General features: G+C 34.3%; 1 protein-coding gene across 1 annotated transcript in view; it reads right to left on the bottom strand.

The window, feature by feature from the left end:
• Positions 1–19,113, bottom strand: part of SGCZ (sarcoglycan zeta) — a 1,224,523-nt gene that overhangs the window by 191,911 nt on the left and 1,013,499 nt on the right. The window contains exon 4 of the mRNA XM_037831246.1: positions 14,273–14,360. Within this exon, the coding sequence (XP_037687174.1) occupies positions 14,273–14,360 (88 nt within the window). The remainder of the gene's footprint in view (positions 1–14,272; positions 14,361–19,113) is intronic.

The raw sequence follows: 19,113 nt of genomic DNA, 5'->3' as shown, positions 1-19,113 counted from the left end.
GTACAGAGTTATTTACATGTAGATCTAATAAAAATTACAATCATTAACATACACGTAATGCCTACTGTGTTCCAGGTGTGTTCCAAGTACTTCACATATATTAACTCATTTACTTTCTCACATCAACCCTCCAAGTGAATACTTGTGTTATGGGACAAAAGCAGTGGGTTCTTTGCCTGATGGGTTCAAATGACCAATTCCTTAGACACCAAGGTTTCAAAGAGAAAAAGAGTATTTTTTGCTAGATGGGAATCAGGTGATCAGATGGCCTATTGGCCTAAAAATCTGTCTCCCTGAGTCTAAGGAGTTCAAGGTTTTATGGATTCAAACAAGGGGAGTTAGTCATTACCATTTCAATAGCAAGTATTAAGCTGAAACAAGGGGGAAATGGAATTATTAAGATTTCAATAATAAGTATAAACAGAAAGGAAGGGAGATGAAGTTACCATCTCAAGTAGAGGCAGAAACAATATACAAATGTAAACTAGTTAGTTCTAGAACCAAGCTAACAAGAACAAGTCAATGGTTAGTTCTGAGCTGACTCAAGTACCTCCATTAGCATTAGGGGGTTGCTTTTGTGATTATAAGCAAGATGTTTACAGTCACAGGGGCACAAGATAAAGGCTATACAGTCATTACCAGAGATCAAGGCAGCTGGATTACAGTAGAGAGATTTCAGGTATTTCCCTCTGTCTACTAGAATATACCAGAAAGTAAAAAAGAATACCTATGTAATGATTCACTAATCATAATCATCCCCTAAATCTTAACTCCTCAGTTACACTTGTATTATACCCAAGGAAGTTGGAGAGGATGCCCAGATAGGATACAAAACTTACATAAGGTCACATCGCTTGGAAGCAGCAGACCTAGGATTTAGCTGGCTTTGGAATCCTTTTTTTCAAACATTAAAATATATTTCCTTCCTCAAACTAGATTCAGAGGAATCCTGATTTCCAAGTGGATATACTTTTTTACGTTTTGATATATTTTATAAACCTTATTGAGGCAGGTTAGAATAGGGCATTTAGGCTGTGATCCCTAGTCTCTTGCCTAGCTCCAAAGAGGTTAATACACAGCTACTAATTCCCTGAAGCAAAAATGTCCCCCAAAGCCCCAAAACCATAAAACATGAGAAACCAAGACAATGCAAATGATATAAGCATCTATTGTTCCAAGGTTATCTTGTCCAGAAACAATGCAAACTATGAAAGCACCTGGTGTTCAAACTGCCAGAAAGACCTCCCTATAAAACAAATTAAGCTTCTGCCATTAGGGGCGCATGTTTCTTAGAGACAGGCATCTCTCTTAGACACATGCCCTTGCTAATTTCTCTAGCATGTACTATATTTTCAATAAACTTCACTACTTGCTGTTACTGGGCTTTATGGTCCTTCAATTCTTTATCACAGAGAGACTCCAAGCAGAGCTCAGCTCCAGTGTTGGCAGAGCTCCATTTACAATATGATTATGTCCATAATATTGCTATTAGTGAAAATCCATATAGCTCTATACTTTTTGTAATTTTCATTGAACTTATACTTTGATTTTGTTTGGTTTCCTTCAGTAATTTTTAATAATGTCAAAAACAAAGGTGCCTTTCTAGCAAGCACATTATTTGTCTGATATCGTGAAATCTTGGTATGAGTCTAAACTCTGGAACATTAAAAAATTGAAACTGTTCACTGATTTTTAAAATGCTAATAGAAATTGTGTATGAAAATTCTCAATAGTAACAGTTTTCCTTAAAATTATGTGTTTGTACTTGCTGTTTGCATTACTGATGTTTTCTTTTACCATGGTAGGTGACTAGTAAATATTTCTTTGAAGCACTTCCAGACTCAGGTTTTCTGGGGGCATGTGGCATGAAATAAAACATTGATGTCTCAATCAGTCCTCTGTGTGTGTGCTAAATCCTAGGTCTGCTGCTTCCAAGCGATGTGACCTTATGTAAGTTTCTTTAAAAGTAATAGTGGGAGAACAAGACCCCAGAGCTTAGAGGAAAACAGCCATGGGCCACACCTCCTTATACCAGTCTGGAGTGACAGGCTGACAGGCACCACCTGCTGGGCAGAAAAGCACAGGGTGGGTCAATCCTCAAGACACACCACCAGGGAAACCAGATACTGAATATTTCCTCCTTCTGGGACTGAGCCTGTTCTCATCTGGGAAAACCTGACTGGGGTGGCCAGGGAGGTCAGATGTCTAGACAACAGAAAACTACAACTTACACTAAAAAAAAAGCAAAGTTATGGTCCAGTAAAAGGAACAAACTTACACTTCAACTGAGATATAGGAATTTAAACAACTAATGCTAAATCAATTCAAAAAGTTTAGAGAATATTTCGCAAAAGAGATAAAGTATATAAAGAAAACACTGGGCATACATAAGGCAGAAATTGAAAGTTTGAAAAGACAATGGGCAGAATCTATGGAAATGAAAGGCACAATGCAAGAGACAAAAGACACAGTGAACATACAACAGCAGATCTCAAGAGACAGAAGAAAACACTCAGGAACTGGAGAATAAGGCACCTGAAAGCCTACACACAAAAGAACAGATAGAGAAAAGAATGGACAAATATAAGCAATGTCTCTGGGAACTTAAGGACAAATGAAATACAAGAATGTATGTATCATTGGTGTCCCAGAAGGAAAAGAGAAGGAAAAAGGGGCAGAAGCAATAATAGAGGAAATAATCAATGAAAATTTCCCGTCTCTTATGAAAGACATAAAATTACAGATCCAAGAAGCACGACATACTCCAAACAGAATAGATCTGAATAGGCCTATGCTAAGACACTTAATAATCAGATTATCAAACGTCAAAGACAGAGAGAATTCTGAAAGCAGCAAGAGAAAAGCAATGCATTCACATACAGAGGAAGCCTAATAAGACTATGTGCAGATTTCTCAGCAGAAACCGTGGAGGCAAGAAGTAAGTGGTGTGATATATTTAAGATACTGAAAGAGAAAAACTGCAACCAAGAATCCTATATCTGGCAAAACTGTCCTTCAAATATGAGGGAGAGTTCAAAATATTCTCTGACAAACAGACAATGATAGAGTTTGTGAACAAGATATCTGCCCTACAGGAAATACTAAAGGGTCACTACAGACTGATAGGAAAAGACAGGTGTGAGAGGTTTGGAACACAATTTTGGGTGATGGTAGCACAGCAATGTAAGTACACTGAACAAAGATAACTATGAATACGGTTGAAATAGGAAGGTTAGGAGCATGTGGGACACCAGAAGAAAAGAGGAAACGTAAAGACTGGGACTGTGTAACTCAGTGAAACCTAGAGTGTTCAACACTTGTGATAAAATGTACAAATATTGTTTTTACAAGGGAGAACAAATGAATGTCAACCTTGCAAGGTGTTAAAAATAGGGAAGTATTGGGAGAAAAATACAATCAATGTAAACTAGAGACTATAATTAACAGAATCATTGTATTATGCTTCCTTTAATGTAACAAAGAAAATACACCAAGGGAAACGCAGATAAGAAGGAGGCATAGGGGAGGGGTGTGAGACTCCTGGCATTGGTGATGTTGACTGACTCTTTATTCTACTTTGATCTAAGGTTATCTTTCCTTTTGCTGCTTCCTAACTGTCATTTTTTTTTTCCCTCTTTCTTTTTCCTTTTTCTTTTGCCTCTCTACTTCTTTGACTCTTCCTCCTGCTTTGTGGAAGAAATGTAGATGTCCTTATATAGATAGTGATGAGGGTGGTGAATACATAAATATGTGACTATACAGGGAACCATCAATTGTTTACTTAGGATGGAATGTATGGGGTGTGAACAAAACCATCTTAAAAAAAAAAGGGTCGATGATGAAATCTTGAGGGCAATATACTGAGTGAAATAAGCCAGACACATAAGGACAAATATTGCAGGGTCTCACTGATAGGATCTAATTATAAAATGTAAACTCATAGACATGAAAAATAAGTTACTAAGATACAGAATGAGGCTTAAGAATGGGGAGTGGTTGCTTAGTATGAGCAGAATGTTCAACTAGGATGAACTTAAATGTTTGGAAATGAACAGAGGTGATGGTAGCACAGTGTGAGAATAACTAACAGTGCTGAATGGTGCGTGAAAGTGGTGGAAAGGGGAAGCTCAGAGTCATGTACGTCACCAGAGGAAAGTTGGAGGTTAAAAGATAGGAATATATAAAACAGTGAACTTTGTGGTGGGCAATGTCCAAGATTAACTGTACAAATATTAGAAGTCTCTTTCATGAACCAGAACAAATGTATGACAATACAACTAGAAGTTAATAATAGAGGGGCATATAGGGAAAAATATATATACCTATTACAAAATATATACCAGAGTTAATAGTATTTCAACATTCTTTCATAGACAGTAACAAATGTACTACAGCAATACTATGAATCAACAATGGAAGGGGGTTGGTTAGGGATATGGGAGGATTTGAGTTTCTTTTTTCACTTTTTTCTTTTAGCTTTTTTTCTTCTTTGTCTTTATTTCTTTCCTGGAGTAATGAAAATGTTCTAAAAATTGAACAAAAATTAATTGTTGTGATGGCTGCACAGCTGTATGATGGTACTGGGGGCAACTGATTGTACACTTTGGATCTTTGGATAATGGTACGGTATGTGAACAATCACAGTAAAAATAAATAAATAAATAAATAAATAAAAGCAAACATAGGGGAGAATCATCAAAGTGCAAGCCCTATTGTCTTCTACCTAGGATATACTCAATAAATGTTTGTTAATCAAAAAAAAAAAAAGTAACTGTGGTTTTGTTTCCCAGTATTTTCCTAAAATCAACTCTGAGGAGAAGCTGGGAGTGGGAAGCATGCATACATACATGTGTATGTTACGGGGTGTATTTAGGTGAGCAGAGGGGTATGTGCCCAGGTAAAAGTATTAGTTAGGGTCTTCAATTTTTCCTAAAGGATACCAATTTTTTATCAGTTTGCTGTATTTCTAAAATGAAAATATCCAGCCACAATTACTAACGTTTTGGGCTCTCACCTTATCTGACCAATGACAAGCCTACATGCAAGTATGTAACAGTTAAGGCATATTTAAATGACACACATAATATCTCTTTCAGGTAAGTTTAGATTTTATCCCTGAATTAAGTTGGACCAGTAAACATTTTACCATGTTTCTTTGTCCTTCCCCACACCTCCTGTCCAAATTATTTCGTCTAACTGCACTTTGCTATCATGCGCTTAGCTTCTTCAAAGTATGCTGCTATAATTTTGTGAAACCCAATGCTTTTGTTAAAAATAGTGCAGAGTATATTATTCAGTTTTCTTTCTTTCAAGCCACGTATACATTTTGTTCAGTGTATATGAGAAAAACACTGGTTTTTCATATGAAGTTCAAATGTGTTCTCCTTAAATATACTGGTATTTTGTCACTGGTCAAATTACCCTTGATAGTAATACTACCAGGAAAATCATAATAAAATATGTAGTCAATTAATCAATGTATAGAAGGATACAAATCGCTAATACACTAATAGAAACATTTTTCTTTATCTCCCTATAAATTTACCATATTTAAAAAATGTTTATTTCATTGTCTGGACTACATTATCAGTGCATTTGACTCAAAAAATACAAGGAAACAAATCAGAGAAACACTTCCTTTCCAGACTCTTAATGCCTAATTTTTCTGTTTTTCCTTCTCAAAAATGCACTCTTATCATGAGTAAAACAAATTTAGTCTTTAAGTTTACAGATGATAGAAAGCCCTGAAAGTGCAAGCAACCGGCGCTGCTTTCTCTGCTGGAGCACACCTGTCATCGTTCCCACTCTCTGGCTTCTGCTCCCGCATAAGTTACCCTGGGCACTGAGGGCAAGAACTTCAGACCAAGAGGTCAGTTATGGCCACAGAAACTCTCTACAACAGTTTTAATTGAACTCTGGTGTTTAATCATAAAAATGAGAAATATGAAAAGAAAAATAGCACTGAATATAAATATCACTTTATTTAATAACTTATAAATTATATTCTTTCCTATAAGTAGGCAGTTTTTTTTTTTTTTAACACAGCCATGACTGTATGCATGAAGGATATGCTGAAGAAAGAAGGAGGCATCATGGATTATAATTAAGGTTTTTATGTAATTTGGATATGTCACTAGTTTTTGATGAATGAGAATATCAAACATGAGTAAATGATTCTGACAATAATAGCTAACAGTTCCTAGGAGTTAATTCATACAGTAACTCAGTCCCTCAAATTCACTGAGCATCACACAAGGAAAATTATAAGAGATCCCATTTGAAGCATAAGATTGTGATTTTAAACACATTTTAAAAGTAAAATTTTCCAAGGAACAACATTCCAATTTTTTAATGCTAAATTAGACTCAAATGTTTTACTAGGCTAATGATAGAGATGTGGCATCACGGAACTTCTTATCACGCTTAAGACACATGAAAACATAACGCAGCCATTCTGGGTTTCTCAACAATCATCACTTGTGACTGGAATTTAAATGAGGGAGGCTATCTAAAAACAAAAATAAAAACAAAAACTAGCTCTACCCATAAGGATTATACCTTGTTCAACTTTTCAGTTTATTCCCCTTTTTTATCCTCTTTTTTTTTTTTGGCTGATGACAAAAGGCATATGAGAGGGAAATTCACTACTTTTTAGTTATTGCTTTATCAAAAATAAAAGATATTTTATAACATAAGTGGAAAAGCAACATATAATTTAATACCTGAAACTAATTGGCTCAGAGTTATTATACAGAAATCTTTATTTATTATTTTTAAACTACTTATAAAAGTAGTTTTTTCTATTAAATATCAATGTAATATTATTGGTAGATAAAAGATAACTGCTTATTCCCATGACATTGTGGGAAAGATCATTATATTTTTAGTGAATCCAATTACTGCAATATTAATAACTACTATGATTAGAGTATTTAAAAAGTCTATGTCAAAACAACATGACAATATTTTACTTGCACTGCCTAAGAAATTATTTTATTTTGTATATCACATTATAGTCTCCTAAAAGACCTTCAGAAAGATGGTGCATAATTCACATATTTTATTCACATTATTGGAAAGAAACTTGGTCATGAATAACATAAAACATCATGCTATTAACACATACCAGCATCTACCACCTAAAATCAGCCAGCATTTTTGTCACCTATATAAAAAGGAATGTTCTGTTAACAAACATACGAATTATAGATCAAATAATAGAAATTTTGACCTGGAGAATGGTTCTGAGACTTGTTTAAGAAAGTTCTTGCCTTTTCTTCAACGAGTCTGACCTCTTGAGATCTTGTACTTTCTTTAACCACTTCCCAACAACAATCTCATTTCTCTCTTTCAGCTTTATTCTAAGAAGAGAAATTTGGAGGAAGAAAGCTTGAGTTCATTAACCTCCTCCGATTCTAAGAAGGTCATGAAAAATTAGGATCTTAGCTTCTATGGGAGAATTTGGATATTATCTGGTCAAGTAAAGCCTAGAACTTTATAAGGACACAACAAATATTTGTCAAATTGAGTTTTTTTAATCCCAAGTCTAAAAATATTCAGATTTAGTTTTGATTATGTATGAGCTGGTATATGTGAAAATATTTTCTTTGCATTTCTTGGATTAGAAATAATCTGGGTTTCATATTTCTAGAGTATATGTGGATTAGAATCAATTCACTGGGTTTTCATCATTACTGGATTACACATATCCCTATGAACTGAATTAGTAAGAAGATAGTCTTCTAAAGAAAGAGAAGGCAGTGTTCAAAGGGAATAGATATTTGCTTTTCTCAGCCATTTTTATATATAAATGGGAAAAAAGGTACAAGTAGTTACTGATAAGGGAGATTTTACTTTCCTATTACATTCTCTAAATATCTGGAAACAAATATTCCGTCTGTCACATTGGTAGAACTGACTATAAATTCTTAAGAATAGTTGATAGATCGCGGGTAGAAATTGGAATTGTTTTACTTAGAAAACCAAAAATAACTGAATTTCTTTTCCACAAATATTAGTCCATTTTGTGGTAGTATATATTTCAATATTGTAAAATAGTATCATTCCTATCCTATAATGAAGACCATGTCCCTTAAAAAAAAAACTGCAGAAAAAAAAAGAAATAGAAAAATAGAATTAGAAGTTACTTTATATCAATACCATTAAAAGTAGAGCCTTAAAGAACGAAGGCTGATTGTCGTCATCACTTCAGTTCACCCTATCATCTCTTCCAATTCTATATAAAGGTAATTTTATTATGCCATGATTCAATAACAAAATTTTATTTCAATTAAAAATATTTCCATACATCAGATACAATTTCTGTGATGTGTTTTGGCACATCTTTTCAACAGGATCATAATCCAACATATATGCTTTAACTTCTATCATAGATATATTGGGCAGAAAGTTATTACAAGATTTCCCATATAATAGTAATCTACCTGTAAGAGATTTTGATACTAATAATTACAATCATCATCATAACTACAGATTCAATATATTAATTCCTTACCATTTACAGATGCAGAAATTGCTCCAGTTTTTATAATAGCATTCAAAATATGTCATTATCCCTACTTTAAAGATAAGAAAACTGTGTCTCTGAGAGATGTTACTTTTTGGAGTCCATGCAAATACTAAGTAGCCCCACATTTTTTATTTCAAGTGTGAAATATTATTTCCCCCCACCTCCTTATCTATTCTTCTTTTGTTCTATTTTTATTGAAACATGCAGAGCAGTAAAAAGATGGAAGATACCAACAGCATACACAGAGGATTAGAACAACAGACAGTTTTAATTTGAGCCTCAGCAGAATAAATGTGTTTCCATCCACAGAAATAAAATGCTATATCATTAACTTAGTGATTTGCTTCGTTAAAACTAGACAAACATTTTTTCTCTCTCTTCCTACCCCTTCTATATTTCTTCCCAATTGGTAAATTTATTATTACAGTAATATCAGTTTGTAATGGTAGTTGAAAATACAAACATGATACTATTGTTCTTTATACTTCCTTCAAGAAATCATGGAGCAACATGTAAGCGATATTTTATTACACTCCTTATTATCAAACAGCTGCTTTGCTCTGCAGGCAGGAGTTATATAGCTTTTGTGTTTGGCAGCGGATACTAGAATATAGTCTCTGTATGTTTAATTTACATTTTGACATTTCAATAAGGACATTTATTTATGTCAACACTGAATGCAAAAGGAAGTTCTATCAAGCTAAAGAGTGCTCAACTTTAAGAAAGCTATATTATGAAAAATGTGCCCATCTTAGGCCTGTTTCTGCAGCTCCAACACAACAGAAGCAACTGGGCATGAACATTTAAATCAAGGGCCTGGTGCTTCTCAATAAACTTTGTTTCTTTCTTTTCTCTAATTTTTAATTCATTTTCAACTTAGCAACCCATTGTAACTGTTTTATTTCTAAGAATATAAAATACTATCCAGATTCTTGGAAGATGGCAGCATAGAAAGAAGTGGAAGACTTAGTATCCCCCAGAACAATTCATAAATGAACAAAAAACCAGTAAGTAACCTGGAATGGTAGCGGGGAGACAAATGTGACAGTACACTCAACTTCCACCGACATGATTTGGGAGGAATGCCCAAGATCACAGCATAAAATCTGTAAGTAAAATTGTGGACCTGCGCTGAGAGCCGAGAACCTAGAGCCGGGAGCCCCTCCCTCACGGAAGCCGCGCCGTGCACTTTCTCAGCCCAGCTTCAAGTGAGGTTTTAATAATAACTGCTCAATACAGACAGCAAATCCTCAACAAGCAGACAGAGGCTTTTGGCGACAACTGACCTTGGGAGAATCGGGGGAAATATTCTGTCTCTCGCTCTCTCTCTGTGTAGAAAACCTCGGCTGCTCTCAGTCCACAAGGAGTTGCAGTGGAGACAGCCTCACACATTCTGCATTCTGAAATGAGTTGAGAGCCCTGTGGCACAGCCAAGCAGCCCAGGGCTTCCCTAGAGGGACGGCGCACACTGATGACGTAGCATGGCATCCCCCTCAGCTGAGGAAAGATCGCGGCTGGGAGGGGGGATCCTCTCGGAGAACCCAGGGGCGCTACACCAAGTCCGGTGGTTTAGAGGACACAGAGAGAGAGCTGCCCTTCCTCCCTGGCCACCCATGCATGCACCCCACATTCAGGGTGGGTGACTCCAGTGGCGCACCCAGGCTGAGCTCTCCAACTGAACACACAAGAATCATTTCCCCTCACCACGCGAGAACTGACTGGAGGGATATAGGTGGCTCACAGATGCCATCTGCTGGTTACTTAGAGAAAATGTACGTCACCAAACTGTATCTCTGAAAAATTAGATCGATATTCCTTTTTTTTTGATACAACTTGAAAGAACCCTATCAAGCAAAACAAATGCCAAGAGGCCAAAAACAACAGAAAATCTTAATGCATATGATAAAACCAGATGATATGGAGAATCCAGCTCCAAACACACAAATCAAGATTTCGGAAGAAACGTTATTCCTCGCAAATTTAATTAAAGAACTACAATCAAAGAACGAAAACATGGCAAAGGATTTAAAGGACATCAAGAGGACCATGGACCAGGATATAAGCGCCGTAAAAAAGACCCTAGAAGAGCATAAAGAAGACATTGCAAGAGTAAATAAAAAAATAGAAGATCTTATGGAAATAAAAGAAACTGTTGGCCAAATTAAAAAGACTCTGGATATTCACAATACAAGACTAGAGGAAGCTGAACAACATCTCAGTGTCCTAGAAATCCACAGAACAGAAAATGAAAGGACAAAAGAAAGAATGGAGAAAAAAATTGAAAAAATCGCAATGGATCTCAGGGATACGATAGATAAAATAAAACGTCCAAACTTAAGACTCATTGGTGTACCAGAAGGGGAAGAAAAGGGTAAAGGTCTAGAAAGAGTATTCAAAGAAATTGTTGAGGAAAACTTCCCCAACCTTCTACACAATATAAACACACAAAGCATAAATGCCCAGCGAACTACAAATAGAATAAATCCAAATAAACCCACCCCAAGACATATTCTAATCAGACTCTCAAATACTGAAGAGAAGGAGCAAGTTCTGAAAGCAGCAAGAGAAAAGCAATTCACCACATACAAAGGAAACAATATAAGACTAAGTAGTGACTACTCAGTGGCCACTATGGAGGCGAGAAGGCAGTGGCATGACATATTTAAAATTCTGAGAGAGAAAAATTTCCAGCCAAGAATACTTTATCCAGCAAAACTCTCCTTCAAATTTGAGGGAGAGCTAAAATTTTTCACAGAGAGACAAATGCTGAGAGACTTTGCCAATAAAAGACCTGCCCTACTTCAGATTCTAAAGGAAGCCCTACCAACAGAAAGACAAAGAAAGGAGAAAGAGATATAGAGAATTTTAACAGACATATATAGTACCTTACATTCCAAATCACCAGGACACTCATTTTTCTCTAGTGATCACAGATCTTTCTCCAGAAGGGACCATAAGCTGAGACATAAAACAAGCCTCAAGAAATTAAAAAAAAAAAAAAATTGAATATACTCAAAGAACATTCTCCAAACACAATGGAATACAAATAGAAGTCAATAATTTTTGAGCTATAACTCCACTATTTACTTCCTACATGATAAAAAAATACACAAACTCCAAGGACAAATCAATGGTTTTGAACTCAATGTAAAATATGTAATTTTAGACAACGATATAAAGGTGGGGGAATGAAGGAGTATAGGAACATAGTTTATGTGCCCTATTGAAGTGAAGGAGGTATCAAAGAAAAACAAGATTGATAGGGATTTAAGAGGTTAATTTTAAGCCCCACAGTAAACACAAAGAAATTATCAGAGAATATAACCATAGAGATGAAATTAGAGTTCGGGTTAAGAGAAATGGGGGAAGGGGCAATGGGAAGTTAAGAAAGGAGTGTAGGGTTGCTGTTTGAGGTGAAGGAAAATTTCTAGCAATGGATGGTGGGAAAGAGAATAACATCATTCTAAATGTGATTAATCCCACTAATGGAAGGCTAGGAAGGGGGTGTAATGGGAAGATTTAGGCTGTATATATATTTCCACAATTGAAAAAAGGAAAAAAAAAAAAAAAGACAGTCTAACTAGACGACAATTGAATGCTAAGGATGAACTTGGATGGGATTGGAGGGTGGAGGACAGGTGGCTCGAAAGGACACAGTTGAGACATAAGGAAAAGGAAACATAGAATGTAAGCATTGTATCAGTGTTGAATCTCTTATACTTCTTAGTTGTGCTTAATGGAATTACATAAAACAATGTTCTTGTTCATGGGAAGTACATACGTGAATTATAGTGTATGTTCAAGATGTGTGCGGCTAACCCATATGTTCAGAAGACAGAGAAATATAGGATGGATGATAGATAGGGAGGGAAAGAAATAGTGATGTGACAGCATGTTAAAGTTGGTGGATTGAGCTATCGGGGGAGGGGGGTCAGGGTGTGATGAAATTCTGTGTATGGGGCTAGTATTGTTTTTGCAACTATTCATGTAACTTTGAATTTATTTCAAAATAAAATAAAAAAAAATACTATCCAATTTCAGCAGTTAATAGATATAAAATGATTGACAGTTATAATGTTGTAAAGAAATATATGAAAAAAATGTACTTACAAATAAAATACAATTAATTTTAGAAAATAAATATATGATACACTATAAACTCCCTTTTGGCTTCAGTAATACAAACAGCCCATCAAAATATGCTTTCTATATCTACAAATGGATTAGATAGAATCAAATTCTGGTTTATAAATCTAAAGTACAAATCTTATATTTTGTAAAATTTAATTAGAAGTTTTGGAAACATACATTTGCATTAAAAGATGATTAGTTTTCCATTAAGATAAGGGTAACTGTGTTCTCAAAATCAGAATTTACTCCTCATGAGAATTTACTTTCTCATGTATTCATATGAAAGTTTTGCATTTTTCTATTTAATTGCACATATATCTTATGTCAGTATCAGGTAATTTGCAAAAGAAAAATATAGTATTCCAGAAATATTTTAGCATTAGTAGGCAAATGATTATCTTTGCATTATTTTATCAAATTACAATGGACATTTTATTTGCATTTCTTCCTATAACAAATGAGTGAAATAATAATGTCTTATTCTGATATAATGTATATCTCTAAATTGAAATATTTATTTGATAATATGAAAAACAGATATCTTATCATTAAGACATTCATAATTTCTAAAGCCTGTGAATCTTAAAAATATATAATTTCAAAATCAAATTTTTAAGTGATGAGTGTTAGCATTTGTGGCAACCCGTGGCCTGAGCAAAACAGGCCTGCAGATCTTTGGTGCACAGCAGTCTGCAGGACCTAGGCAGCTAAATATTTGGCCTATTGTCTTTGTAAACCAGTAAAGAGAAAAAGGGTAAATTGATCTTAAAATGTAACTTTCTGGGAAGCAGGCAGGAAGTGAGAGGCTCTTAGTCTCACAAAAAGAGCAAAATGTAATTGTTCAAGTGTTATTCTAGTCCTTCCTGCACCACCCCTCAGGTCAGAGTGACCTGTTCCTGCATTTATGTTCCCTCCACCCTTAGGAATGTCTTTGTCTTAAACCCTTATAAAAGGCTTTCTGTCCTCTTTGCATCTCTAGGTCGGTGGTCTTCCTTGTGTCCCTGCAAACGCGATGCCTGCCAGGCCTGAGAGAGTCGTCATGATCTCTCCACAACTTCTCACCCTGTAAGTAAGCCCTGAATAAAAGTTCATGTGTCAGAAAATGCTTGTCGTCTTCTTTGGTCTCTGGACTGGCATGGCCCTCTTGGGCTGCGACACATTTATTATGCACAAATTTTTTGTTGTTTCTAGTTCATACAAGCAGAAAATATTTATTAGAAGACTAATTCCGTAAAATAAAAGATACATAGAACCTCATGTCTATGTATATCATGATGTCACATAAACTCACATATTTAAGTCTATTCTGTATAATTCAATATGTACTACTGAGAAATTTGTTAAGAAAATTATGTATTTCAGAATTTGAATAATGAATAGCAAAATAAATGTAATTCAGTCGCATAATAAGACATTGACAAGAATAATAGCTACCAAAGTGGAGGAAACCATAACTTGGCATATGATAAATTAAATCATTAACAAGATAATTAGGCTGTAATGTATATATTAGATGAATCACATACTTTTAATTTTCCCAATTTAAACAACCAAAGAACTTTAAATGAAGGTAAAATGATATGAGCCATCTTTATATTCACAAGTACTTACCTACTGTCAGCTGTCCAGTTAACTGCCCCATGTGATTTCTTGCATTCACTGTTACATTCCTGTCAGACTGTAAGACCAGTGGACTATCCTGAGAAACATGTATAAAATAAATAAATCAAATAGAAAGTAGAAATATGGTCAAAACATATAGTATTTTACTGTTTTTGTTTGGAAATGATCACAATTCTATTTCTTTGTTTTATTTTAGGCAGTTATTTTAATATCCCAGACCTTGGTTGAACAATATAAAAAAAAAATGGATGTTTCATTATAACTACACTACAGGATAGGAGTGTTTCCATTTTAACAAGTAAAGTGGGCATTAACCATTGAATGCAAGCATTTCCAGCTCTACTCATTGTTGGGCATGAAAGATGTAGCAATCGTTCTCCTTCCCCTCTCCCAGTGGTTTACATGCCTGCCTGTGGAGATATTTTAGGCCCCATCCAAATGGGGAAGTTCCTTTTTAATTTTCATCTTGCAACTTTCAGATCTCTGCTTAAATGTCTCCCCCTCAAAATGTCTTACTGTTCACTCTAACTACAGACTCATTCAATCCCAAACTCCCAATCTCTATTGATTTTGTTCAAAATACTTACCACAAGGCAAAACTATTTCATTTATGTATGTACTTACTTATTTTTTGTTTTTTAGTCACAAGAGGAAAAACCCATTAGATAGGGGCCATGTACGTCAGTCATATGTATTTAGTTATATACTCACTAATTAGCATACTGCTAAAGGAAACACATACTTAAGTGTTTATTGAATGAATAAATGAATCTGCATAATAAAATTTATATTACCTACTCTATGTACCTCATGTAGACTTTGTAAATCATATAATGGTTTATTTAAGAGGTATTTGGAATAGAATATATTCCAAGGTGCTTGCTTGGAAATTCCTTTTTAGGATATATAACCTCAGTTAGATATTGACCTTTATCACTAATTTAGCATTTAGAGGTAAAATAATTTATTTTGAGACAATATCACTGCCTTTGGAATGTGCATATTAGATTTTAGTCCTAGGTAGCCACCCCTTGCCTCAGAGAAATAACTTACAACTGCTTATGTTTTCACTTTTATGATCTAAAAGATAAGCATGATGATTACTTACAAACCGTCCATTTATTCATTCAGCAGATATTTATGGAATACTGGCTATGTGTGAAATACTGTTCTCAAGGCTTGGGTACATCAGTGAACAAAACATAGAACAATACCTGCCCTCATAGAACTTGCATTCTAGTTCTTGAAGTTCTATGGAAATATCTAACAATACCATCTTCAACAACTAGGCGGTATGCCATCTCTCTGTGAATGTAAATATTTAAGTGCTTTCAAATATAAACCATGTGAAAACTCCTTCAAGAATAGAATCTGGAATTTTTGATTTGGGTGTACATTGAAAGATTTTACACACTTTTTCCTAAAAAAAAAAAAAGTTGTTTTGAGCTTCTTCTGATAAGATGCACACATACACACACACACACACACACCCCTGACACAGTTCATGTGTGTGTGTGTGTGTGTGCATGTGTGTTGAAGAGTTTTCTTTTAAAAGTGGATTTTACTAGTACATCGAAAATAAGGCTTGATTTTTAAATGTATTTTTCCACATTTTGAATAATACATTTATTCTGTAATGTGAGGCAGAATTGTACTTAAAAACACTACAATTAATTTCATTCTCTGCCAGTCAACCACAACTCAGTTGTTTTTCTCTGCTGCAAATCAAAAGTTTTATTTTAAAGTTTTAAAAATAAATCTAGACTTTTTTCTATAGGTATTTCTATCCTGCAGACATCCACCTTGAGAATATCTGAAGTGTTTTAAATTAAATTTCATAATTTCTCTCAAGAGATATGTTAAAATCCTGTTTGCAACATGTATCAAACGCTAAAGATTGTGTGCAAATAGTTTTTTTATACAGAATATCAATACTACCATTGCTAGCAATAGATGTAAAGAAGATGGTTCAAAAAACCACAAAAAGATTGTGTTTTACCTTGGCAAAATGCAGCCTGAGTGTTTATTTTAAAAGTAGCTCTAATTTAAACAAAATTAATTTCAATGTAAAAAAGAGTCAAAAGGTCTATGAAGCATTCTTCAGTTCAAGATATTATAACATAATATTGGTTTAATTTGCATTCTTTCAATATTTTTATGATCTAACATGATTATTGTTGAGATTTTAAAAATTGATGAGACTATGTTTTCATTTGCATAACTAAACACATTAAACCTAAATTTCTGCAAACTGTAGCATAATAAAATGGCGTAACCATTAGTACATATAATTTAAGGACTATGTAAGTTATAAAATGTATACTTTAAGAATTATTTCCTTATGAAATACATTAAGATGAAAGAAAAGTCCTTTTAAAACGGCAATAGGAATTGCATCTGAATCCTGTTGAGATTCTATCCATGGCCTTCTTCCCCTTTCTTCACAGTATTCCACTGTTTTCTCTCAGAGTTCACTTTTAATATATAGATTAACATTTTAGTATAATAGACATAGCAATCTTTTTACTGATATATATTTATAGTTATAGCTATCAGAGGCACTGAACACAGTACAATACAGTATATTCGTGTGGACATCAATATATTATTACATTATACTGATTTTAAAAAATGTAAAGAGATGAACTGAATTGAAACTGAATAAGTATTTTTGGTAAAAAAAATGTAATACTTGGAAGATCATTGTGTTCATTGAGAAATCATATAGTAATTTCAGCATTATAAATTAGTGCAATGATATCTTTGGGGGTAAGAACCATTGCTTATACATCTTAGGTCCAAATCATCACCTTTTACACAAATTCACCCCAGTAAGAATTAAACATAGATGCACATGTGGGTGTATGTGTGTTAACTTAATTGACTGATTGATCAAGAGCCAAAATTGATGGCAACTCTTTCAATCATATAAATGGAGATATAATTTTAAGGTATTATAAGTCTGATACCAAACCACATTTTTTTTCAGGTGAAAACTAGTTCTCTTACAAAAAAGTTTGACGTTAAACGTTTTTCCTAAATGAAGAAATGAATACTCCTTAAGTTTTTATACTTCCTTTCTTGTGCTCAACTCTCCAGGACTCTAAACTATATAAGAAAAAACTGCCACTAATCAATTATTGCTTTCCCTCATTTTCTTTATATTTCTGTTTTAAAGATTTAAAGGCTAATATCTAGTTTCAGTTATTAAAATAGACATAGCAGTACTTTCTTATAGCTTATTCTTGCTGAGAAGATAAAGGAGAAAAATAATTCGTTTGGTGGTATTGTCTCATGGAGTAGGAATAAAACATATAAACTGCAAGGATAATTAAGTAAGTGGCATACTGCTCTCTTACTCCAGATCCACTGTGTTCTATTGACACTCCTGTAATAGACTTGTAACTCACATCCCAATAACCTCTTCCTCCTTACATTTATTCTTCATATGCACTGTTATTTTTCTAAAATATTTTAAAATAAAAATATGGCATGTTTGAATTATAACAAACAAATAAAACATTATTAAGTTATTATTCCCAGCTTGGTAATAATTCACTTTCATAATATATACAGTACCTTATATGATCCAATTTTATTTTTCTAGCTCAATTTCATATCACTTTCACCATGTATGAGTTATACAAAATCATCTATCTTTCACAAATATATGCCACTTCTGTGCATTCTTATCTTCTGTTCCCTATGTCTGAAATTCTTATCCACCTCTACTTACGTGGCAAAATTACAGACATTTTTCAAGTTCCAGCTCAAAGTTAACTTTCTCTGTGTTGCCTTCTTATTCCTTCAGAGTTAAAATCCATCTACCACCTCCCGCCCCGTTTCCAAATCAGTGTTGATGTCTATCATTGTAACTTGTCACGGGTTTGTTTTTTGATTGTGTTTTGCTTAAATCATTTGTGTGTTTATATCTTCCATTAGATTGGCTATCTTGAAACCATAGCATATACCATTTTCTTTGTCCCATACAGACTGTTTTGAAAGTATAGCTTGTATCATGTGTGACACATAGTTTATGTTTGATAAATGCCTGATGATTAGATGAACTAACTGAGCACATTTACAACATACTGTTTCTAGGATAAATGTGTTTACCTGAATTTGTGTTCAGGTCATACAGAAATTACCAATCCCTTGCTCTACACACACACACACACACACACACAGGTCCAGACCAAGATTTCTAAAAAGCCATTCGGATAGAGCAATTCATTACATGATGAATTATTTGTAGTCATCATCTCTCTGCCAAGGCAGCCACTTCATTCATTTCCTTAAGAATGTGACCCACAGTTAATTTTAGAATATTTCTCATTAATAGAAAGATTACATGACATTTCATTTTCTTCGGGATGCAAATCATGTAATTGTTGGAATTTGTATTTTAAAGGTAGAAGTGATGATCACAAGAAGGAGTGTATCTAGAACCATTAAACTGACTTCAAATTTTCAATATTCACATTTTAACTTGAATGTGAAGTTGTACAGGAGAGAATATTGTGCAGAAGAGTATTTATTCATCTATCAAGTTTTTGCATTTCTGCCTCAATACTTTTATTAGGCATTCCCCACTTTCATTCATTTTCTGTTACAAATGATCTAGTAATGAAGGCCACTGCTAGTAACATCTACCAAGAATGTTCTACAACTTCTGATTCCCCTTCTGGCCTCTGCCTGCCTCTTCAAATCTATACAGTGATCACAGTATTCTAGACAATGACCTCCTGAGGGTCTCCATTCCCCATTACTATTGACAAATGTGTTTCCAGAAGGAGGACATAGGGAGCAGTTTTACCCATGGCATTTCG

Source organism: Choloepus didactylus, chromosome 3 (genome assembly GCF_015220235.1).
Source record: "Choloepus didactylus isolate mChoDid1 chromosome 3, mChoDid1.pri, whole genome shotgun sequence".
Lineage (NCBI taxonomy): Eukaryota > Metazoa > Chordata > Mammalia > Pilosa > Megalonychidae > Choloepus > Choloepus didactylus.
The sequence above is the reverse complement of the archived record's forward strand: the minus strand, read 5'-3'. Positions and strand labels throughout refer to the sequence as shown.